The sequence below is a fragment of the Microcaecilia unicolor genome, chromosome 3, assembly GCF_901765095.1.
Source record: "Microcaecilia unicolor chromosome 3, aMicUni1.1, whole genome shotgun sequence".
Taxonomy (NCBI): Eukaryota; Metazoa; Chordata; class Amphibia; order Gymnophiona; family Siphonopidae; genus Microcaecilia; species Microcaecilia unicolor.
Genome location: NC_044033.1, coordinates 64,315,636 through 64,340,332, shown reverse-complemented (window position 1 = coordinate 64,340,332; position 24,697 = coordinate 64,315,636). Strand labels below are relative to the sequence as shown.

Sequence of the window (24,697 nt, the reverse complement as noted above, 5' to 3'; positions counted from 1 at the left end):
ACCAGTATTTGTTCCGTGTTTCAGTGTCTGCTTGCAGCTTCCAGTTCCTGCCCTGTCCAGTAAGTCCTGCTGGCCGCCTGCAGCCAGGGGCTCAACTCCTGGGGAAGGGCGGCTTAGTGCAGGTGAAGTCTTGCTGTTCCTGTCTGAGTTCTGTCTTGTTCCTGGTGTGGGGTGGTTTTGCCTGCCACTGCCACTCCTCGGCAGTGGCCCAGGGGTTCACAAACCTAGTTCCTGCTTTGAAAACCTAACAAGAGCTTTGATAATTGTGTCGAGCAGCATGGACCTTTTTTAGCCCCGGGTTAAGCAGCCAGTCTGGGTAGTGGCATCACTTCCTTCCAGTTCTACTCTTTCAAGAAGTAGCGAGACTAGGGGACATGTCATGAAGTTACTAAGAGGCATATTTTCAAAGCACTTTGGGAGGCTAAGTTCCATAGGTTTCTATGGAACTTTGGGAGGCTAAGTGCTTTGAAAATGAGCCTGTAAGTAGTACATGTGAAATAAATTGGAGAAAATATTTTTCCATTGAATGCATTATTAAGTGCTGGAATTCATTTTTGGATATTGTAAAAGCAATTAGCATAACTAGGTTTAAAAAGAAGTCTCAACAAATTATTGGACCAAAAGTCCATAAATTGTTATTAAGGTAAACTTGGGAAAAGCCAGTGCTTATCCATGGAACCTTTCTGCATTTTGGGATCCTACCATGTATTTGTGACCTGGATTGGCCACTGTTGGAAACAGGATACTGGGCTCGATAGACCTTTGTTCTGACCCAGTATGGTAGTTCTAATGTTTTTATGGATTCAGAGGAAAAAATGCCGAATAGTTGAGTGAAGTTTCTTTTTTTTTTTATCATTTATTTATAATTTTTCATTTTACAAGGGTCACTTGCAAACAGTAATACAGAGATGACTGTACATTAATACAATATTAGAAGAAAACAATCTCAACTAGATAAATGGATTATATACAATCTTTCTCTTTCTTAGACCACAAAATAAATAGGGAGAGTGAAACAAGACAAGGAGATCAATTAAACAACAGTAAACAAAGAAAACGTGGTATTAACCTGATTATCCCCAGTTATTATTTATCTGAATCATTATTCCACATTGATCATCTGGTTGGCTTCTTCAAACCCAAAACGGTGTATAGTCAATTAATTTAGTTGGAAACATACTTATTGTCCAATATTAATGGAAATAATACACCTGATTTCATTTTTTTCTCTTTTAAAACCAGAAATTATTTAACAATACGAACACTTGAATCTCTAATCCAATTCCCACTGATTAAGGTAATCCCAGTTTCACAGGCTACACTCCTTTTGAATTAATATACTAAGAGGAATCATTTCAGAGGAAAAAACTTTAGGAGTCATACCCGGAACTCTGGGAAAACAACAATCTCGATATTAATCATTTGTAATAATATTAATTTTCAAATTTTTCTGGTCTATTATCATTTTTAAAATCTTTAACCATTTCCTACTCCTGTAGAACTTCATTTGCTGTATCAAATCTTTCATTCTCAAAGGATTCGATTAGATTATCCATGTGGCTCACTAATAAGATTATATCTGAAGCAAAATTATTTACTACCACCGTTAGGTCCTGGAGCACCTTCCAGATGATATTCAATGTAACCTCCACGGGAGCCAAAAACTCCAAGCTGATAGCTCTTACGGGTTAAGGAGTGGCACCACCGACACGGGTTCAGCTGTAAACGACTTCCGTTTCAGCATACACTCCTAACTCACTCCTCCACTCCTTTGGACATGGTGGTTAAATGATTTGGGAGCGATGAAGTTGTTTCCAGGCCCAAGAGCATCGACGCTCCTTCGCCGGCGCTAATCAAAGGACTCATCAACCCAGTCAGTAGCTTCTTTTTAACATGTTTGTGATCAATATTGCCAAGGGGTTAAAAGGGAAAGTTTGCTTCTTTGTGGATAGCCCGAAGATCTGCAAGAGTGTCCGGACCGCCTTTAGAGAGTTAACAATGAGAAGTGATCTGAGAAAACCTAAGATTTGGTGCAAGAAAGTGGCAGTGTCATGCATTTGGGGAACAGAAGTTAGAGAGGATTACACAGTGGGTGGTGAGGTTCTGATGTACACAGACCACAAAAGAGTTTTCAGAGTGATGGTGTCCGATTATTTCAGGGTAATCAATAGAAATCAAACAAAATAAAACATGGAAAAGAAAATAAGATACCACCTTTTTTATTGGACATAACTTATCATATTTTCTTTTCCATGTTTTATTTTGTTTGATTTCTATTGATAACCTTTAAGAGTGGACTAACACGGCTACCACACCTCTCTACTTTCAGGGTAATGAAACAACGTGATGAGTTTGTGACTAGAATGGGTGGAAAGTTGTAGTGTCTAGGGGGAGTAACCTGGGGAATAAAAAGGAGACTGGAATTTTGATTTAGCTTGTGCCTATCTCAGTAGTTCAAGGCAAGTTGCATTCAGGTATATTAGGTACTTTTCTCTCCTCATAGGACTTGCAACATGGGTTTGTACTTGAGGCAGTGGAGGATTAAGTGATTTTCCCAAGATAATAAAGAATGATGGTGGGATTTGATTCTCAGCCTGCTGCTCTAACCATTACTCTTCCACTCCAGCGGTGATAATGCTTTTGTTCATGATGATGGTAAGGCCTCACCTGAAATACTGTGTGCCATTCTGGATATGATATCTTGGAAAGCTTTTAGCCTATCTATATTGAGGTCGATATTCAAATTGATTTAACTGTTGAAACAGTTCCTGGCTGGTTAAATCACTTGTTCGGGTCTAACTAGTCATGTTCAGCAGCACTTAACCGGTTAGGGCCACTGAAAATGACCATTTAGGGCCTAAAGCAAAACCAGCTATTTTGGGGGCATTCTGGGGCCAAAGTTGGCACTTGGCCAGTTAATGCCAATATTCAGCACTTAACTAGACAAGGATACTGCATAAATAGGACTGACTTTTATGCGGTCTTATCTTTATTCAGAGGTGCCCCATAGCTGGTTAAGTGGTGAATATTGCACACCGGCTATGGTGTAACCAGCTCCAGAAATATGCAGATTCAGTGCCGGAGCCCGGACATGGCCTATCATTGAATTTCCGGACATAACACCAGCAGTGGTCAGCAAAACACTGAGCGCCACAGGCTGAATATCAACCCATCCTGTCCAGACAAAGGCAACAAAAGTAGTGGGGTCTGCCCAAAAACCCCTATGAAATGAGATGGAAATAATGCAAATAGTCTACCCTAAAGGAGAGGATATAGAGACATTTACATATCTAAAAGGTATTAGTGTAAGAAGCACATATTTTTTAGTGAGGGGGAGGAAGCTGTAAAACTAGGGGTCATGTTAGGAATCTCCAGATGGATTGGCTTAGAATCTATGTCAGGAAATACTTCTTTTAAAACCACAGAATGCCCTCCCAGAGGATGTGGTGAAGACAGGAACAGAGTGCACAACACATGGGATGTCCACAGAGTCAAGATGATGGGAATGAACCTCTGGGTAACCTGCATGATGTGGCAGGTACAACCCACATTAGCACTGGTGAATCTGCACTGGACCTCTAAGACAGTTGGGGAGATAGGTAAACCCAAATATCAATAAGTATGAGGAGGTTAAATTTTAACATATCTTATTTAGCAATTGAAGGTTTAGGTATCTGAAGTGGCCTACCAGTAGGAGTTAAAGAAACCATTACAGAAGGAAACATTGGGCATGCCGGAGAGGTTTTTGAGTAGTGGATCAGATTTGTGGGAAAAAGAAGTTGTGTTGGGCTAAGTGAGGGAACTCATGCATATCTACATGTGCACAAATTTCATTTTGGTCTTCATCTGCCATTTATTAGCATGACTCACACACATGCACAGCAATGAAGTATCTTGTAACAAAACAGACAAAACTGTATTTCTAAAAATAGAACATTGTATTTAATCCTTGAAGTTCTACATGCACATTCCTTGCTTTGCAGCCAAAATGTTTGCAGAAAAAGCCATTGAGAATCAGAAATCTGCGTTTGTTCGCTGGGGCGTAATGGCAGATTGGAATAATTGCTATTATACATTTGACAAGAAATATGAGGCAAAGCAGCTGAAAGTTTTCCAACAAATGTATGACAAGGTACTGGACAAGCATTCTTCAAAGCCTCTTGTGTGTGGTTGTTTTGTTTTTTTTGTTCTTGATTCAGTAGTTTGTTTTTTTTCTCTTCTTTCTTTTGGATTTCTAGCTCAGTCCAAATTGAACCGGCCTCTATGGGGTTGTGGCCCATGAGTTCAGCTGCCCTGTAGTTCCTCTGCAACCATCCCTTTGTGTTTTAACCTTTCTGCCCAATTATTGCACTGATTGTCCACAACAAAGGGCCAGTCTCTGACTCTTTCAAATGTTCAGTTTGTATGCACCCTGAGTCGAGCTGTAGTGTAATGGCTGGGATATTATCTTTGCAGTGAGTTGTGCTGGCTCAAAAATCAATCCCAGGTCTTGCGCACAAGGAGCACGGTGCATACACTGATCAGTTGGGCCACATTCCACCTTGTTTGAAACATCGTTGTTACATACTTGTACAGATCTAAATTTGCTAAATAATTTAGCCAGTTTTTCATTGTCATGTTTCTCAAGATCAGTAGAAATAAACTTTTAAAATGACCATTATGGACCTTTTTACCACCCCTAATAGCACATGTTAAGATCCACTAGTGGAAGTGGAGAAAGAAGCAAGGCAGTCTTAGATTTATGGGGACTAGCCAGAAAAAGCAAAACCAAAAATTCAAAAACATATAGAAATCTATTGTTGGGGTGTTAGGGCACTGTGGCATCTGGTTTACACTGAGGTTTTTTTTTACTAAGGTCCCCTAACAAATTTAGCGCATACTGAATGCTAAAAAACCCCTGAGATTTTAAACAGTACTTCTTAAAAAATTAAACATTTTCATCAATCTGACATAATGCAAATTTCTCTCTGCTTTAGGGTTATATTTATCAGGATTATAAGCCCGTGTTTTGGTCCCCATCAGCAAGGTAATAAGCAATTTCTAAGTTTGTATGGCAGAAGAACATTTAAAAATGATTTTTATGATAGTGGCATGTTTACCTTGTGTTTGATCTTTTTTACTACAGGACAGCCGTGGCTGAAGCGGAACTTGAATATAACCAGCAGCATGTCTCTCGTGCTGTATATATCAAATTTTCTCTCTCTAAAATGCCTCGTAAACTGACTTCTCTACTAGGTATAATGTTCAGTATTAATTTATTTTTAATCTGCCTCATCCTCATACAGTTCCCACCTCAAGTCCAGTTTTTCAAAAAACGTTTGCAACTGACTATGAATAGCTGTGGTGGTGCTTGCAGTTTTGTGTACTCCTCAAACTGTTATTACCCATAGAAAAACTTGGATTTGCATGTGATCACGGTGGTGGAGTGGAGTTTGTCAAATGAGTGTTGGAGATTGAAAAAAGGACTAATTAGTCTTGGAAATGAGAGGAAAGGAACATTCTAGCTGAACTTATTTTCAGGTCTGCAGTGCTCAATAGTTGCTTTAAAGTATGCATTTTAATCCTTTTAATTTTTGTTTAATTCGGCTGCATTTTATGCAAAATGATTTAATACTGTATTCTTGTTTTAAATCTGCAGATGGCTTAACCCCTGTTAGCCTGGTAATCTGGACAACTCAGCCCTGGAGCATTCCACTCAATCAAGCCATTTGTTATATGCCAGATTCTGAGTACGTGTTTTAGTTTTGCAGTGTTCTGCTGAGTTTCCTAAATTGATTTAATTAGTAGTCCCTTTTACATTTATTGCCTCAGATTTTTACAGGTAATTTTATATATAGCCCCCAATACTTCTATATAGAGCTCTTGTGCCTATACAGATGGGTGCTTCAATATAGGACTAAAATGAATACGTAACATAAATTAGTTCGGTACAATTGGTGAGGGAGCTTCTTTACTCAAGAGTTTATAGGGGGCAAGAAGGACAATTTAAAGAAGAGAGGCGCAGGAAGAGTGAAGATGCTTTAAGGAGACAAGGGACTTCTTTGCTGAAGATGTGACTCTTCAGATGGCACTTGAAGGTTGTCAGAGAAACCTGCTGAATTTCAAGGAGAAGTAAGTTCTAATAGATGTGGATTTGGTGAAAGAAAATACTCAAGGCAAAGAATCCCTATGGTGTCTACCAGTAACTGCTGGCTTTAAAGACAGCTTTTTTTTTTTTGGCTTGAAGATACCCATAGGTCTGCAAATGTCCTATGAAGTTTGGAAATTGGCATTGAGAATTCCAATAATTACATTTTTTGATCTACATGTTGCACAATTTTAATGCCCAGTGATCCTTCCTTTAACTTTTGTTTGTTTGTTTGATATTGTTTTAATTTCCCCCTCTTGGACCTCTTTCTGACTCCATATATTAACAATATCCAGTCCACACCGGGTTTTCAGAAGTTGGCAAATGAGGATTCTAAGAGGAAATGTTTTTAATGTTTTTGTTTTATCCTTGTATTCCATGAATACAAACGTGCAGTCGTCAGTCCTTAATAACTTTTTGTGGATGGCATCCTATTCACGCCAGATTTTCAGAATATATTGTGACGGGAGGACTGAATATTTTGGATCCATGCATATTTTGTAATTCTAATTGCATACATGTGTAAGTTCCAGAAACTTCTCTTTAGTGCTGTAAAATTAATTCAGTGCTGTTTTCATTGGCAGGGCCAGCTGAAGGGGTTGTGGTGCCCTGAGCCAACTTTTGCATTGGTGCCCACATGTTGGGGCTAATCTACCGGTATGAACCACGTGGATATCGGGGCTCACACCAGAGGATATGTGGTGCTCTAGCTTAAAATGCTTAAAGTATTTCACACATTTAGATCTCTGAGATTATCTTCCTCTATAAACAATTGTTTTTTCAGCTTCTACTGCTGCAGGCATGTTCTCCCTCCTTGTCTGTGCATGTGCAGATTCTGCGCCCTCCCTCTTGAGCTCCCCCTTACTGCTCTAGTGAATCAAATAGCAGTGCCCGGTGAGCTTCCGGTGAGGAAGACAGCAAGCAGTGCAAGGCATTAGTCAGCGCCTGAAAAGCAAAAACAAACCCAGCTCCAATTGGCCACTTCTGATTATATTCCATTGCAGCCATTTTCTCCCACCCACTAAAATTACTGTTATAATTGAATGCTGTTCTAACATAGATTTTAAATGTAAAAAAAACATGTAGAATATGATTATTCATTCACATGGAACATTCCCAGACCAGCCAATAAAACTCTCCTCCAGTAATGGGTGCCTAGAAGAAATAGGATGTTTCACTTTACTACTCAAAAAAAAAAAAAAAAAACTATTCAGATTCTGGAGTTACATCAGTGACAGCAATACAGACTGTTCACTGTCTTGATATTTGGCTCATTTTTGAAACAGAAAAAAGTCCAAAAATGGCATATAGCGACAGATGGACGGTTTTTCGCAACTCATTTTTAAGGTGTTATTCTATGTAGTTCATCTTAATCGCAAGGGGGGGTTTTGGAGGCGTGTTTTAGGTGGGACTAGGGCAAACTTGCCTTTTTGACATTTTTCTGTGATAATGGAACATTGTTATAGGAAAAAGTGGGATGTTTAACCACAGAAAACCAAAGCCTGGATAGATTGATCTTAAAAATACTTGTTTGTTGATAAAAAAAAAAGACTCGACACAACCGTTGGGTTTCGACCTTTAGGCCTGCATCAGGAGTCTCGGTCGACGGAGAACATCTGATGCACACGTTTAAAAGTACGCGGTGAGGTGATCCGTATAGTGGGTGTGTAGCTCAGTCACCGGAGAACAGCTGATGCAAACATTGAACAACATGTGATGTGTTGATCTATGAGGTGGGTCTTTAAAAAGACCTTTTTCGAAGAAACTTGCTTGTAGACAATTGGAATGCCAGTGTGAAGCAAAAATGGAACATTGTAATACATCTAGGGCAAAAAGAAAAAAGAATGTTTTTGGTTAGACCAGTGTCAAAAGGGTGTTCAAACTGACCAGATGACTACAGGAGGGGTACAGGCATGACCCCACCCCCTTTAATCCCTCAGTGGTCACCGACCCACTCCCACCCTCCTAAGAGGTGAAAGTGACAGTGCATACCAGGCTCTATGACATCTAAATATATAATAGTCATTGAGCAGCAAGCAGGTCCCTGGAGTAACTTAGTGGTCGGTGCAGTGGACTGTAGAGAAGGGCACCTAGGCCCATATCCAACTGGTACACTTGTGCTGGAAATTGTAAGCACTCCGTCTCATCTGGGGTAAGACTTGTGGAGACTGTGAGCTTGAGGGGAGCAGCCAGCAGTGGTAAGTCCAACTGAAATTTGACTCTGAACCGCTTGGAGGGCTGCAAGTTCTGCTTGGTGCAAGGGAGGGATCCTGACTTACCATTTGGAATTGCATTATGCTAAGTTTGTGACATGGTGAGTGGCAACTCCTATGAAGGCAGTTAAGTGGTTTTCCTGCTGTGGGACCCACCAGCCAGTGTCGGGGCATTGCAGTGCGTGTAAGTTGGGAATCCTGGGGGAAACGGTTTGCGGTAGCACGTTTTCAGATTTGACACAGCATCTGAATATGCCGGCGACTTTGGGCTTTCAGGCAGGGCTGGTGCACAGTTTAATGCAGGAGAGGGTGGGAACGGGTACCGTTTTGTCAGGGCCGAGTGGCAGTGAGGAACATCTTCTATCTCATCACATGCGGAGCATAGCTGCCATTTTACAACCTTAGGGCCTGACATAGAATTCAGCTGCATCGGGATCATTGTTTTCTCCGGAGTTTATATTGCTCTTACCCCAGGCCTGTTTACTGAAACAGGGAAAGTCAGAGTTGCTGCAAGGTGATTTATTTTCTCGTCCTGCTCCCCTCCAGCTCCTAAGAGGTCCTGTTTAGCCTCATCTATCGACTTCTGGCGGTCTGTCTTAGCTTCTCCCTCCTTAACTGATGTGACCTTGATCTGCTTGGAGGAGCCATTAGAGGAGGGAGTACTAATGTTGTTTAATGTTTCATATTCTTATTTCTGAGGCATTGGCAGTGCTTTCCATTAAGGATCCTTCTGCTTCGGCATCAGGAGTTGCATCTTCATTGATCATGAGTGGGCTTAGAGGTCCTTCTAAGACTTCTCCAGTGCATCCAAACATTCAAGACCTGATTACAGCAGATTGGGTCTCGCCAGACGCAGCGCTGAGTGTGGGAAGAGCCAATGGCTCACCTCTACCCATTAGTTTTGGAGGAGAAAGAAAGAGTGCAGCTACCAGAGTGGACTCCCTTGTTACAGCAGTGACTAAGAAGACCACCTTGCCGTTGGAAGGGAGCATTGCCCTAAATGTCCTACAGCCTATGAAGTGGCTTCTATGGGCCTTCAGGCGACAGTGTGCAGCTTGTTCTTGGCTAGAGCATATCTTATGTGAAATCAGCAGTCTGCAACACAAGGCAGGTGCCATAATGGCCAGCTGGAAGCGGGCTTGGCCTACTTGATGGATGGTGCATATGACATATTTCAGGTCACAGCATGTCAGCAACTTTGGTTGCGGCTTTGGGCAGTGGATGCAGTGTCAGTCATGACTAGTTAAACTTCCCTTTCAGGACAACTGGCTATTTGGAAAAGATCTTAGTAACTTGGTAAAAGAACTGGGGGGAAACTAAGCCAGAGCAGTTGCCAGAGGATAAGCCGAAAGCCTTTGGTTGTCTGTCTTCAGGAGGCTCTCGATCTCCGTTTTGAGACAGAAGATGGTACCAATCCAGTCATTAGCAATATGGTCAGAAGTTCTGCTTTCAGGCACACCAATCTTTCTTTCATGCAGCCAGGAAGTCCTTCTCCCGCTTTTGCATGGAAACACTAAGGGCAGTCATAGCCTCGGATCAAGCGGAAGAATTTCTCATCGCCCTCCATCTCAAGGAGGTACACTTGCATGTACCCATATGGTTGCTGTATCAGAGGTTTCTACAGTTTGTGGTGCTGGGCCATCACTTCCAGTTCAGGGCTTTGCCCTTCAGTCTCATCATGGAACCAAGAACATTTGCTAAGGTTGTGGTGGTGGCAGCATTCCTTTTGTGCTAGGGAATCGAAGTTCACATGTATCTCAATAACTGGCTCATTCTTGTCCATTTTCTGCAGCCATTGGGTTGGGTGATCAATATCGAGAAGAGCAGATTAACTCCATCACAGATGCTGCTGTATCTGAGCATTCTATTTGACACTGCAAGAGAGAGGATCTTCCTTACGGAATTCAGGAGGTCGAAGCTGGTTCAACAGATTCATCTTCTCAATCAAGGCAGTCCTAGGGTCTGGGACTATATCCAGGTTTTTTGGGTCAGTGACAGCGGCATGGAAGTGGTGCCATAGGCAAGAGTTCATATGTGACCTTTTCAGGAGTCTCTTCTCAGCCACTGGTCTCCTGGTGTCACAGAAGTACAATCTTCATATTCCTTGGTTGTTGGTTGCCAGACAGAGTGTGCAGTGCTGGTTGTCACCCAGAAATTTGACCTTCGGAGTTCTATTTCCAATAACGCAATGGGAAGTGGGTGACAGTGGATGCCAGCAAGTCAGGTTGGGGGGGTCATTAAAAGTTCCATTTGGCACAGGGCCCCTGGACGGGACAAGAGTCTCAGTGGTCGATAAATTGCTTGGAGCTCAGGACAGTGCAGAATGCCTTAAGTGACTTCGCTCGCTTTCCGGCGGCGGCCCCAGTCCAAGTTTAATTGACAGTATGATGCCAGTGGTTTATATCAACAAGCAAGGTGGAACCTACAGCTGTCTGATGGTGGTGGAGGTGGCCTCCCTCATATGTTGAGTAGAGAAAAATCATCTCTGTTAGTCAGTAGCTTATATTGCTGGGTCCTTGAACGTGGAGGTAATGTTTATCAGCAGGTACTCCTTGGACCCAGGAGAATGGAAACTATACTGCCAGGGTTTTCAGCTGATAGTGGACCGATAGGGTTCTCCGCTTCTGGGCTTAATGGTGACAAAAAGAAATGAAGAGTTCTTCAGCCATTGGAAAGGGCTGAGTTCAGTGGAGATTGATGCCCTACTGTAGCTGTGGCTAGAGGTACATCTACTGTATGTCTTCTCTGTTTGGCCCATGGTAGGCCGTGAGTTGAAAAGGAACGCATTGCACTAAGGTTGAATAATTCTTGTAGCCCCGGATTGGCCATGGTATGCAGACCTGATTTGATTGGGTGGGGAGGTGGGTCCTCTCTGTCTTCTGCAGGTATATGACCTACTGAAGCAAGGACCAATGCTCAAGAAGGACCCGTGCCTCTTTGGTCTTAATGTCTTCGCCATTGAAAGGACTCAGTTGAGATGAGAAAGTTATTCATATTTGATCATTGCTGCAGGCTCGGAAATATTCTGCATCCATGGCGTATGGGAGGGTTTTGAGGACGGTCAAAGGCTTGTGTTCTGAGCGTGGACTCTCTCCATTTTCTGCTCAGATCGAACACATCCTAGCATTTATCCAGGCTAGTCTTCAGAAAGGATTGGCGTTGGGTTCTGTAAAAGTTAGCCCTTGAATTAGGCCTAATTAATTGGCTGACTACAGAAGACATCTCTTGCAGCTCACCCAAATATCCTTCGATTCCTGTGGGGAGCGGGCCACTTGAGGCCTCTCTCTTGTACTGGGTGTCCAGAGTGGAACCTTAATTTAGTCTTTTTGAACCATTCCAGAAATCTCCTTTTGAACCACTCCAGAAGACCTCCTTGAAAGATCTTACCCTATAGACAGCATTCTTGGTAGCTGTTACGTTGGCATGTAGGATTTTAAAGCTTCAGGCTCTTTTTTGTCAGGATCCCTTTCTCTGTTTTTTTAGAGATGGGGGGGGGGGGAGTCCTCCCTATTCATGGTTCCTTCCTTTCTTCTGAAAGTGGTATCAGCATTTCATCTCAACCAGTCTGTGGAGCTGCTGTTCTTTCACAGAGAGGATGAAGGGACTCTGTATTCTTCTTGAAACTTCTCAATGTGCGTAGAGTCCTCATTAGATATCGGGAAGTCTCAAATGAGTTTCGCAAATCAGATAGACTGTTGTACTTTTGGGTAAGCAGAGGCTTGACTTCATGAATTCCAAGCCCACAGTTGCTACATGGCGTCAGCTTATATGCTTGCTGGGAAGCAGTCTCCTCAGGCCTTGCGTGCTCATTCTACGAGGTGTACTGCAACATGCTGGGCAGAGACTACCTTACTGTCTCTGACAGGTATTTGCAAGGCAGCAACATGGTTGATGCTGCATACCTTTGCCAAGCACTACAGGGGTAAATGTGCTATGCTCGGAAGCCAGTTTTAGGGCTTCAGTCCTTAGGACAGCGGTGCCAAGATCCTACCCTCTCTTGGGATTGCTTTTGAACATCCCATTATTCCAGAATAGTGGGAAGCTACGTAGGGGAAGGTGAAATTAGGTCTTGCCTGATTATTTTCTTTCCATTATTCCTTCCCACTATTCCAGAGGCCTGTCTGAGGTTTTTGAGGTGTTTAATGGGTCAAATAATGAGTGTCATCTTGCATGGTGCTTCCCACATAGCTCTTGTTCTCTACAAGTTGTGCAGAGATGAGGGAGGTCCACAGGTTTGCTAGTCTGGTTAGTGTTAGGTTAGCGAGTTGTTTAAGGTTGTGTTTCTTCTGAGTTTCTCCTTACTGCTTCTCTACGTAAATAGTGAGGAGCTGGACTGGATGCCAAGAGAGGTATGTCTCAGCTCATTTTTCGGTTCTCTATTTTCACCTCATGGTTAATGTACACAGCTATCCCACCAGTTCTGGAACAGTGGGAAGGACTAATGGAAAGAAAATTATCAGGTAAGACCTAATTTCTCCTTTCATAACTCATTCAGTCTTTTATCGTTTCTTGAGCTTTTTATACCCCCCTTGTTGCAGTCAAATCAGAACAGTTTACAAATAAAATAACAACAAATGCAAAACGGAGGAGTGGCCTAGTGGTTAGGGTGGTGGACTTTGGTCCTGGGGAACTGAGGAACTGAGTTCAAATCCCACTTCAGGCACAGGCAGCTCCTTGTGACTCTGGGCAAGTCACTTAACCCTCCATTGCCCATGTAAGCCGCATTGAGCCTGCCATGAGTGGGAAAGTGCGGGGTACAAATGTAACAACAAAAAAAAAGGAACACCAAAAAATAGATAGGAAGGCCAAACTAAAGAACATTCAGACATAGTAAAGAGAGTAAACTTTGTCACAACAACATAAAAAAAAAGAGCTGGTGCCTAATTCTTCCACTGCAGAACCAGTCCAAATCAAGCCGCAAAAGCTTGTTGAAAGAGGTGGGTCTTTAATAGAGTATGGAGGATGGTGTAAGATAGTTGAGCCGGAGATGATGTGGCAATGCATTCCATAAAGCTGGTGCAGTGAAAAAGTGCTAGATGTAGTGAATTCCCACCCGGCCTTAGCGGGGTACCGATCTGTTCTCATTCAGTGAACAGAGAGTGTGGGAAGGCGTATATGGGATAACCAGAGAAGCAATACAGGCAGAACCACTGTAGAGCACCTTGTGTGTAAATTTGACTCAGAATTCGATAGGTAGCCAGTGTAGCTGACGGCGAAGGGGTGATATGTGATCAAAGCGAGAGGCACGACAAAGAATTTGGGCGGCTGTGTTGTGTAGCAATTGTAGTCTCTTAAGATTGTTTTTTTTTTTTTTTTTGTTACAATAGTCTGTAAAAACTGAACATATTTATCTTGGTACCTCTGTTGTCTGATCATTTGATTTCTCTAACTGGGTTGATCCTGGTCTTTGTACCTCGTCCTCTTTTTGGTTTTCTCCTATGTTCTTTTCCAGGAGCTAATTTCCATTTTTTGTTTCTTTGCTCTCCTTTTCATCATTTTTTTCTGTGCTAGGCCTTTCTCTGACATTGATCATTCTGCTTCATCTTTTTTTTTCTCCATTTCTGTCATCTGTCTTTTTATCGACCTATAGCTAGATTTCTTTCCTCCTTCCCCATCTCCAATCTTCAGTCTCCCTCTTTTCACCTTTCAACTACTTATCAACTTCCCATTTCTTTTTCTTTCATCCCTAGTCCTTCCATTCTCCATCTGACTCTTTCCTTCCCCTGCCTCTCTTCACCCACATCCTTCCCTCACTTTCTAGTTCCACATTTCCACTCTGTGTTCATTGCTGCCACAGATTCTCTACCTTCTTCAGCCTCTCATTTCCTAAACAGCCCCAAATCTTTCCCTCTTACACATTCTTTCTCTAGTCCAGTGGTTCCCAATCCTGGTCCTGGAGGCATCCCATCCAGTCAGGTTTTCAGGATATCCACAATGAATATTCATGAGAGATTTGCATGCACTGCTTCCACTACATTCAAATCTCTCTCATGAATATTCATTGTGGATATCCTGAAAACCTGACTGTCTGGAGTGCCTCCAGGACCACATTTGGGAACTACTGCTCTAGTCCCTTTCTTATGCCTTATCTGGCCTCCCATTTCCACCCTCTGTCACTTCAATCAGAGGCCTGCCCCCTTTGTCTCTCACTATCTTCAAGGCCTTCTGTCCATTTCAACTGCCTCTCCTCTCTTAACCCCTCACCAGATCACCTATTCCTTTCTTGTCCTCTGTCTCTGCTAAATTTATTAATCCACTCTCTTCCACTTTGTCCAATCCCCAAGTCCCTTGCTTAGCAATCCTATCCAAACCTTTATCCCCGCTTACACTTCCAATACCCAACCAATCCTAGAGTCTGTCTTATGGCCTCCCACCCAATTTGAGTCTCTGTTTACATCTGAGTGCCTGCTCTCTTGCCTCCCCATGTCTTTAATATCTGCCTTCGTGCTTTCTCTCCTTCCTTAACCATCTCTAATATTCATTGATCCCAGTTTTCCTTCTCTTTACTCCAGCACCCACCCCTATGCCCCTCCCTCCACCAGCTATATCTGTTCACCTCCAGCATCTGCAGTTTTCTCCTATCCTCCCCCCAGCATCACCTTGATACAGCTCCATTCCCTTCACAAGTATTGGCTCCCTTCCAGCCTGAGGTTGCTTCCAATTGCAGCTTTCCTAAGCCCCTAGTTTAAGCTCCTTACCATCATCACAGCTCCCCCCCCCCCCCCCCCACACTGCTCCTTATCTTCCTTTAAACAGTGACAGAACATGTTGCTTTGCTGTTGCTACTGTACTATTTTCTCTTTGTTGCTGCTGGCACGGCTGTTCTCGCTTTTTAAACCTGCAGCAATGCCAGCAGCAAAAAAGAAAAGAGATCACAGTAGTGAGAATAAAGCAATAATTTGTTGTCATTGCTGTGAAGGGTGAGCTGGGCGAGGCAGGTTTTTGGCACCTTGAGCCAGTGGCTCATCTGGATCATAAAATCAGAAGGCAGACCTTGTGAAGAGCAGTCTTTTTATTTCTGAATTAAAAGCTCCCAGGATTTCAGCATTCACAGACAGATGATCAAAAGCCCTGTGCTGTTCCAAACAGTGCTCCAAAAATAGCGCTGGAACAGCGCGGGGCGTTATTAGACCTATGATCAGAGATAATTGCATGCAAATTTAAGCATGTAATTATCTCTGATCATGGGGTAGAAGTGCGGAAGAATTGTGCCTGAGCATGCGCTCAGCACAATCCTCCCGCACTTGTTTGACAGGTCTGGGCTGTCAAAAGCCCAAACCTGTGAAACAGGGGCTGGAGGTCCAAAGATTGGTCGCTGGGAGTCCCTTATATGGTGTGAAGCCCCACACAGGAAATCCCAGGATACACTGGGCAGGGCTGGGCACATTTTGCGGCGTCAAAGGAAGATGAGGGAGACAGGTTACCTGCCTCCTTCAACCCAAGGTAGGGAGGGGGGACGGATTGACACTGGACCACCAGGGAGCCTTGCCAATGCTGGGGGGTTAGAGGGGCTGGAGACCCACCGGATCTCCAGCCTTCCCTGAACAGTGTCGGGGGGGGGGGGGGGGGGGGGACCGGAGGTCCAGTGGACCTCCAGCCTCCCCTCCTGTTGCTCGGGGGGGGGGGGGGTTGGTCACCCACTGGGCCACCAGGGACTTTTTTGGAAATGTTGAGGGGAGTTAGGGGGGGCTGGAGACCCACCAGATTTCCAGCCCTCCTGAGCCTGGGGGGGGGGGGATCATCGGGGGTACCAGAGATCCGCCGGACCTTCAGCCCCCTGTCACTGGGGGGGTCTTCGGGTTTGATTTGTTGGGGGGAAATGGGGGCCTGCTAGCATGCAAATGCATGCTGAACAGGGCTCACCATTCCTCCCCAATGATCCGCAAACCCTAACACCAGCTCGGAGCTGGCGTAGGGTTTGCCGCAGCCAGCGACACAATCTTTGGCACGCTGGTCTCTGATCATTGGGGATGAATATGTTTAGCCCTATTTTGCGTGCATTTGCATGCTAGTTGCGTTCAGAGCCCTCGAGCGCGTTGTTTCACGCGCTCGGGGACTCTGATCATGGGCCGGTAGCAAACGCTGGTTCTAGTATGGCGCTAACGGCCTCTAGCGCCGGTGTTTGCTTCTGATCATCCCCCTGTCAATGCTCAATTCCTGGGAGCTTTTAATTCATAAAATAAAGACTGCGTTCTTCATAAGGTCTGCCTCCCGGTTTTATCTTCCATGTTGGATCTGGCAAGACTACATGCTTTGTTTTCTGTCACCTGGATCGTGCCTTAAGCTGGCCCTGTTTGTTGGTTTGCTGCTCAGTTCAAATTTATTCACAGCTAGTAATTATAGGGGTTTAGAATTGGTTCCTGCCACCTGGCTAGCCCACACTCTTTCCCTCTGTGTACTTGAATTTCTATGTGGTATTTATTTCTTTTATAGTGATTAGAATAAATAACATTATATAATACGTTTTGTAAAATAATCTGATGACGTTACTGCTGGTTATTGTTCCATAATTATTACACTGTAGATATTCCGCAGTGAAGTGTGAGAGTACAGGAGAGCATTATATTCTGGCTGCAGATCGGGTGGAACCCATAGCAGAAGCCTTGGGAAAAGAATTTAAAGTTGTTGCAACATTTAAAGGTAAGATGGTACAAGTATTGTTCTTGAATAAGGTTAGTAAGTTTCATGTGTGTGTGTTTTATTTTATTTTACTGTCCTCGCAGGATGGTAACTTCTCTAAAAAAATTTTGTTATTATGTATCCCCATCCCCTTCTCATTCTCTAGTTGAGAGCCAAGGAAGCAAAGTTTCAAATCCCACTGCTGCTGCTTGTGACCTTGGTCACAAGCAGCAGAGCCGGTAGTGGGAGGCGGGGCTGGAGGTTGGGAGGCAGGGATAGTAGGGTTACCATACGTCCGGATTTCCCCGTACATGTCCTCTTTTTGAGGGCATGTCCGGGGCGTCCGGCGGATTTTGCCCGCGCCCACGTTTGTCCGGATTTCTGGACAAACGTGGGCGCGGGTGCGGGCAGGCGCGTGCGTGCGGTGGGCGCGCGATCGGCGCCGTGGGTCGTGACCTGGTCTCCCATCCCCTCCCCTTCCTTACCATGTTCCCTGGTGGTCTAGTGACGTCTTCGGGGCAGGAAAGAGCCCCCTCTTTCCTGCCCGGAGCGCTGCCTCCCCTGTCTATCATCCTTCTCGGTCTGGCTGGGGATTCAAAATGGCCGCCGAGATTTGAACTCTCGCGAGGCCGCTTCAACTCTCGGTGGCCATTTTGAATCCCCAGCCATACCGAGGAGGATGCAGCAGGCAAGGGCAGGCAGCGCTCCGGGCAGGAAAGAGGGGGCTCTTTCCTGCCCCGAAGAGAAGACGCTACTAGACCACCAGGGCTAGATAGTAAGTGAGGGGGGGAGGGGACTATGTTACGGGGGGGGGGGGTGGCGGAACCCGACCTGAAGGGGGCGTGGCATGAGGCGTGGCGGGGGCGGGGTGGGGGGCGTGACATGTGTCCTCTTTTTCAGAGGACACAAAATGGTAACCCTAGGGGATAGTGCTGGGCAGACTGGGCAGACTTATACGGTCTGTGCCAGAGCCAGTGGTGGGAGGCGGGACTGGAGGTTGGGAGGCAGGGATAGTGCTGGCCAGACTTATACGGTCTGTGCCAGAGCTGGTGGTGGGAGGCGGGGATAGTGCTGGGCAGACTTATATGGTCTGTGCCAGAGCCGGTGGTGGGAGGCAGGGATAGTGCTGGGCAGACTTATACGGTCTGTGCCAGAGCCGGTGGTTGGGAGGCAGGGATAATGCTGGGCAGACTTATACGGTCTGTGCCCTGAAGAGCATAGGTACAAATCAAAGTAGGGTATACACAAAAAGTAGCACACATGAGTTGTCTTGTTGGGCAGACTGGATGGACCGTGCAGGTCTGTTTTCTGCCGTCATCTACTATGTTACTATGTTATTTTATTGTGGCAGTGGGGAGGAGAAGGAGGAAATATTAAGCTCCTTATGCCTACCACTTCTAATACTGTCCACTGCACGGCTGTAGCCAGCGGTAGCAGCTAATAATCTCTATTGGATTCTGAAGCATGCCAAAAACATAAACTGTTAAGCCAAAAGCTCCTGTGATTTTAAACATTTTGTTTAAGACGGAGAAGTAGTATGGTTTGAGCAGTGGACTGAGAAGTAGAGAAGCCAGACCTTCAACAAATCACTTCACCCTGTATTGCTTCAGGTGCAAACCGGGTCGGATTTAATAAAAAGGCACTACTGTATGAATGTGCATTATTTACCTCTAGTTCCATTTTATTCAGTGGAACCTATTTACTAAATAAGTGTTAACAGCATTAGTGTACACTAATGTGATAGCAAAACTGACTGTGAGCCTTCAGTGAATATGTGTGAGCTAAATCTAAATAAAATTTTAAAAAATAATATAATGAAATAGTGTCAGCTGGCATGTTATAAGTAAGATAGGTTGGTGGTATTCACTCACATTCTTCAAGGGTCACCAGTGAATCATGCTTTAGGATATCCCTGATGAACATGCACAGAGATTGCATATAGTGTAATTAATTGCATGCAAATCTCTCTTGCATATTCATTTAATAAATCTGTTTTGATGACTGCATGCTACAAGAAATTTTTTTTTTTATTATCAGCGATTCTCCAGGAAATTCTATTTAAAAATAGAGGGAAGAAAATTATTGTTAACCAGTGAAATTCTGCAACATTTGAACTTTGAATGGGGAATAGAGATTCCAGCAAAGGACGTTTAAGAAAGAAGAGATTTTTTTTTTTAATATATTTTAGGCATTTTGAACGGGGAGTAGAGATGCCAGCAAAGGACATTTTAAGAGAGAGTTTTAAATACATTTTAGGCATTGTGGAGAATTGTAATATGTAAGTAAGTTGTGTTTTTGTAAATGTATATATGTGACATAATAAATGACGGCAGATAAAGACCTGAAGATTATTAAGATTTAATAAAAGGAATTTAACATCTTATCAAAATAGGTTTATTTAATATGTATTAATGTTTGTTGACAGTTGAAAAGTATTTTAGCCCACTTTATTCAGATATCTTTAATTAATATGTATAAATACTCTATTCTACATAAGTACATAAGTAGTGCCATACTGGGAAAGACCAAAGGTCCATCTAGCCCAGCATCCTGTCACCGACAGTGGCCAATCCAGGTCAAGGGCACCTGGCACGCTCCCCAAACGTAAAAACATTCCAGACAAGTTATACCTAAAAATGCGGAATTTTTCCAAGTCCATTTAATAGCGGTCTATGGACTTGTCCTTTAGGAATCTATCTAACCCCTTTTTAAACTCCGTCAAGCTAACCGCCCGTACCACGTTCTCCGGCAACGAATTCCAGAGTCTAATTACACGTTGGGTGAAGAAAAATTTTCTCCGATTCGATTTAAATTTACCACACTGTAGCTTCAACTCATGCCCTCTAGTCCTAGTATTTTTGGATAGCGTGAACAGTCGCTTCACATCCACCCGATCCATTCCACTCATTATTTTATACACTTCTATCATATCTCCCCTCAGCCGTCTCTTCTCCAAGCTGAAAAGCCCTAGCCTTCTCAGCCTCTCTTCATAGGAAAGTCGTCCCATCCCCACTATCATTTTCGTCGCCCTTCGCTGTACCTTTTCCAATTCTACTATATCTTTTTTGAGATACGGAGACCAGTACTGAACACAATACTCCAGGTGCGGTCGCACCATGGAGCGATACAACGGCATTATAACATCCGCACACCTGGACTCCATACCCTTCCTAATAACACCCAACATTCTATTCGCTTTCCTAGCCGCAGCAGCACACTGAGCAGAAGGTTTCAGCGTATCATCGACGACGACACCCAGATCCCTTTCTTGATCCGTAACTCCTAACGCGGAACCTTGCAAGACGAAGCTATAATTCGGGTTCCTCTTACCCACATGCATCACTTTGCACTTGTCAACATTGAACTTCATCTGCCACTTGCACGCCCATTCTCCCAGTCTCGCAAGGTCCTCCTGTAATCGTTCACATTCCTCCTGCGACTTGACGACCCTGAATAATTTTGTGTCATCGGCGAATTTAATTACCTCACTAGTTATTCTATACATATTCATTAAAGATATCTGGAAAATCTGACTCATTGGCAGTCTTTAAGGACTGGAAGTAAATACCACTACATTTGTCCTCTGTCTTGAAGTTCACTTAGATCCTAGAGTCAGCTTATGCCTTGCAACAGTGATTTTGTGTTTAAGCTTAATAAGCTTTAATTTAAACTCATCAGAGTAGCAGTTCTTTGCATTTGGTAACTCGTTACTTGTGATGTGTTTCACACTGCCTGAGGAAAGGCAATTAGAGAGCTGTTCTGATTACTTTTTCCTCTGTCTTCATGCAGGTATAAATTTGGAAGGTGGCTCTTTTGTGCATCCCACCATTCCTGGCAGAGAGTTGCCGCTTTTGTCGGCAAATCATGTGTCCATGACCAAAGGAACAGGATTAGTTCACACTGTTCCAGCCCATGGTATTGAGGATTATAGTGTTGCTTCCCATCATCATCTACCTGTGGTAAATTTCTGTATTTTATTTAATAACAGACAGCATTAGAAATTAAACACATTCACTGCTTCATCATGAGCCTTTGCATAGTATTTATATATTTTTTGTTTTTTATTTCTTTGGATTTAGCTCACACTTTTAGTATAAGGTGAATTACTCTCAGGCACAGTAGGTATATCCCTGTTCCTGGACTTGTAATCTAGTTTCTTCGAGGACAAGCAGGCCATAATTCTCACAACTGGATAACATGACCTGCGTTGCCCAGTCCGGTGTTTGTAAGGAGCTTAAAAGAGCTTTGTGGAGTGCGAGCCATGCTCCACTGCTCATGCACAAATGCCTTCTCACACACCACGGGAGCACAGTTCCACAGTTCTTCCTTTACCTCAGTGAGAACAGAACGTGCTTTTGACTTGTTTCTCACAGTTTGGTCCGGTAGAGCTCTTGAGTGCTTTTCGGCTGGGTTTTTTTGGCTAGTTCTGTATTTCCTGTGTTTCAGTTCTCTCTTTCTCTCCCTTTATTGTGTTTAGTGAATTTTGTTAAAGGAAATCAGGGACGCAAACAAACTGGGCAACACAATAATAATGGGGGATTTCAATTACCCGCATATAGACTGGGTTAATGTAACATCTGTACACGCAAGGGACATAAGATTTCTTGATGAAATCAAGGACAGCTTCATGGAACAGCTAGTTCAGGAGCCGACAAGAGAAGGAAAAATACTAGACTTAGTCCTTAGTGGTGCTCATGATCTAGTGCAGGGGGTAACGATACGAGGGCCGCTTGATAACAGTGATCATAATATGATCGGTTTTGATATTGGCATTGAAGGAAGTGAAACTAGGAAATCAAGTACGCTAGCGTTTAACTATAGAAAAGGTGATTACGACAAAATGAGAAAAATGGTGAAAAAAAGACTGAAAGGACCAGCTCGCAGAGTAAAAAAACTTGCATCAGGCGTGGATGCTGTTTAAAAACACCATCCTGGAGGTTCAGGACAAATATATTCCACGTATTAGAAAAAAGGGAAAAAAGACTAAACGTCAGCCGGCGTGGCTAAACAGTAAGATAAAGGAAATCATTAGAGCCAAAAAACAATCCTTCAGAAAGTGGAGAAGAGAACCAACTGAAAGTAACAGGATAGATCATAAGGAATGCCAAGCCAAATGCAAAGCGGAGATAAGGAGGGCAAAAAAGGACTTTGAGAAGAAATTAGCGTTGGAAGCAAAAATACATAGTAAAAATTTTTTTAGATACATTAAAAGCAGGAAACCGGCCAAAGAGTCGGTTGGGCCGCTGGACGAAAATGGTGTTAAAGGGGCGATCAAGGAGGACAAAGCCGTAGCGGAGAAATTAAATGAATTCTTTGCTTCGGTCTTCACCGAGGAGGATTTGGGGGGGACACCGGTGCCGGAAAGAATATTTGAAGCGGGGGAGTCGGAGAAACTAAACAAATTCTCTGTAACCTTGGAGGATGTAATGGGTCAGTTCAGCAAGCTGAAGAGTAGTAAATCACCGGGACCTGATGGTATTCATCCCAGAGTATTAATAGAACTAAAAAATGAACTTGCGGAGCTACTGTTAGAAATATGCAATCTGTCCCTAAAATCGAGTGTAGTACCGGAAGACTGGAGGGTAGCCAATGTTACTCCGATTTTTAAGAAGGGTTCCAGAGGAGATCCGGGAAATTATAGACCGGTGAGTCTGACGTCGGTGCCGGGCAAGATAGTGGAGGCTATTATTAAGAATAAAATTGCAGAGCATATACAAAAACATGGACTGATGAGACAAAGTCAGCACGGATTTAGTGAAGGGAAGTCTTGCCTCACCAATCTAATGCATTTTTTTGAGGGGGTAAGCAAACATGTGGACAATGGGGAGCCGGTTGATATTGTATATCTGGATTTTCAGAAGGCGTTTGACAAAGTGCCGCACGAAAGACTCCTGAAGAAATTGCAGAGTCATGGAATCGGAGGTAGGGTATTATTATGGATTAAGAACTGGTTGAAAGATAGGAAGCAGAGAGTAGGATTGCGTGGCCAGTATTCTCAGTGGAGGAGGGTAGTTAGTGGGGTCCCGCAGGGGTCTGTGCTGGGTCCGTTGCTTTTTAATGTATTTATAAATGACCTAGAGATGGGAATAACTAGTGAGGTAATTAAATTCGCCGATGACACAAAATTATTCAGGGTCGTCAAGTCGCAGGAGGAATGTGAACGATTACAGGAGGACCTTGCGAGACTGGGAGAATGGGCGTGCAAGTGGCAGATGAAGTTCAATGTTGACAAGTGCAAAGTGATGCATGTGGGTAAGAGGAACCCGAATTATAGCTACGTCTTGCAAGGTTCCGCGTTAGGAGTTACGGATCAAGAAAGGGATCTGGGTGTCGTCGTTGATGATACGCTGAAACCTTCTGCTCAGTGTGCTGCTGCGGCTAGGAAAGCGAATAGAATGTTGGGTGTTATTAGGAAGGGTATGGAGTCCAGGTGTGCGGATGTTATAATGCCGTTGTATCGCTCCATGGTGCGACCGCACCTGGAGTATTGTGTTCAGTACTGGTCTCCGTATCTCAAAAAAGATATAGTAGAATTGGAAAAGGTACAGCGAAGGGCGACGAAAATGATAGTGGGGATGGGACGACTTTCCTATGAAGAGAGGCTGAGAAGGCTAGGGCTTTTCAGCTTGGAGAAGAGACGGCTGAGGGGAGATATGATAGAAGTGTATAAAATAATGAGTGGAATGGATCGGGTGGATGTGAAGCGACTGTTCACGCTATCCAAAAATACTAGGACTAGAGGGCATGAGTTGAAGCTACAGTGTGGTAAATTTAAAACGAATCGGAGAAAATTTTTCTTCACCCAACGTGTAATTAGACTCTGGAATTCGTTGCCGGAGAACGTGGTACGGGCGGTTAGCTTGACGGAGTTTAAAAAGGGGTTAGATAGATTCCTAAAGGACAAGTCCATAGACCGCTATTAAATGGACTTGGAAAAATTCCGCATTTTTAGGTATAACTTGTCTGGAATGTTGTTACGTTTGGGGAGCGTGCCAGGTGCCCTTGACCTGGATTGGCCACTGTCGGTGACAGGATGCTGGGCTAGATAGACCTTTGGTCTTTCCCAGTATGGCACTACTTATGTACTTATGCCCGCTTTTAAGTTTGCTTATTTTTTTCCTGCATCATCAGGCCGTTTTTAAGCCTTGACTCCAGTCAGGTTCTCCCTCCGTTTTTTTTCTCTGGTTCTTAGCCCCATTTTTGGCACCATTGAGTTGTTTGATTTGGCCACAGAAGTTTTTCCTTCCACGTCCATGAAAGTTCCCAGTGGCTTTAAGCGCTGTACCCAGTGCAGTCAGACCATCTCTGGTACGGACACCCATTCTTGGTGTGTTAAGTGTCTAGGGCCTGACCATAGCCCTTCCAATTGTGTCCTGTGTCTTTGTATGAAGAAAAGTGCCTAGGTGGCCAGAGAGGCTCAGTGTGAGAAGATTTGTGGAGCCCAGTCTGAATCCTCGATGTCGGCATCTGCATCGGGTGTTGCATTGGCTTCGGAGGCAATGGTACATATGGCTGCTAGATCTGCTGACACTGGGAGCAGTAGTGCATCGAGTGGGTCTCCACCTGTCTCAATACCGACTGCTGTGCAGGGCCCTCAGGACCAACCTATGTCAGACCTGACCCCGAGGCAACGTGAGGATTCAACGTCATCCTCATTGGCACCGAGGATACTCAAAGACCGACTTCGGGTGAAGACCAAGAAGCATTGGCATTAATCCCCCTCAATGCACAGTGCTGG

General features: G+C 43.9%; 1 protein-coding gene across 1 annotated transcript in view; it reads left to right on the top strand.

Annotated features, from left to right (window-relative positions):
• The window catches only part of IARS2 (isoleucyl-tRNA synthetase 2, mitochondrial), a 229,425-nt gene that overhangs the window by 26,399 nt on the left and 178,329 nt on the right, over positions 1 to 24,697 (top strand). The window contains exons 4-9 of the mRNA XM_030196012.1: positions 3,984 to 4,132; positions 4,977 to 5,026; positions 5,126 to 5,235; positions 5,639 to 5,729; positions 16,865 to 16,980; positions 20,749 to 20,918. Coding sequence (XP_030051872.1) covers positions 3,984 to 4,132; positions 4,977 to 5,026; positions 5,126 to 5,235; positions 5,639 to 5,729; positions 16,865 to 16,980; positions 20,749 to 20,918 — 686 coding nt within the window. The remainder of the gene's footprint in view (positions 1 to 3,983; positions 4,133 to 4,976; positions 5,027 to 5,125; positions 5,236 to 5,638; positions 5,730 to 16,864; positions 16,981 to 20,748; positions 20,919 to 24,697) is intronic.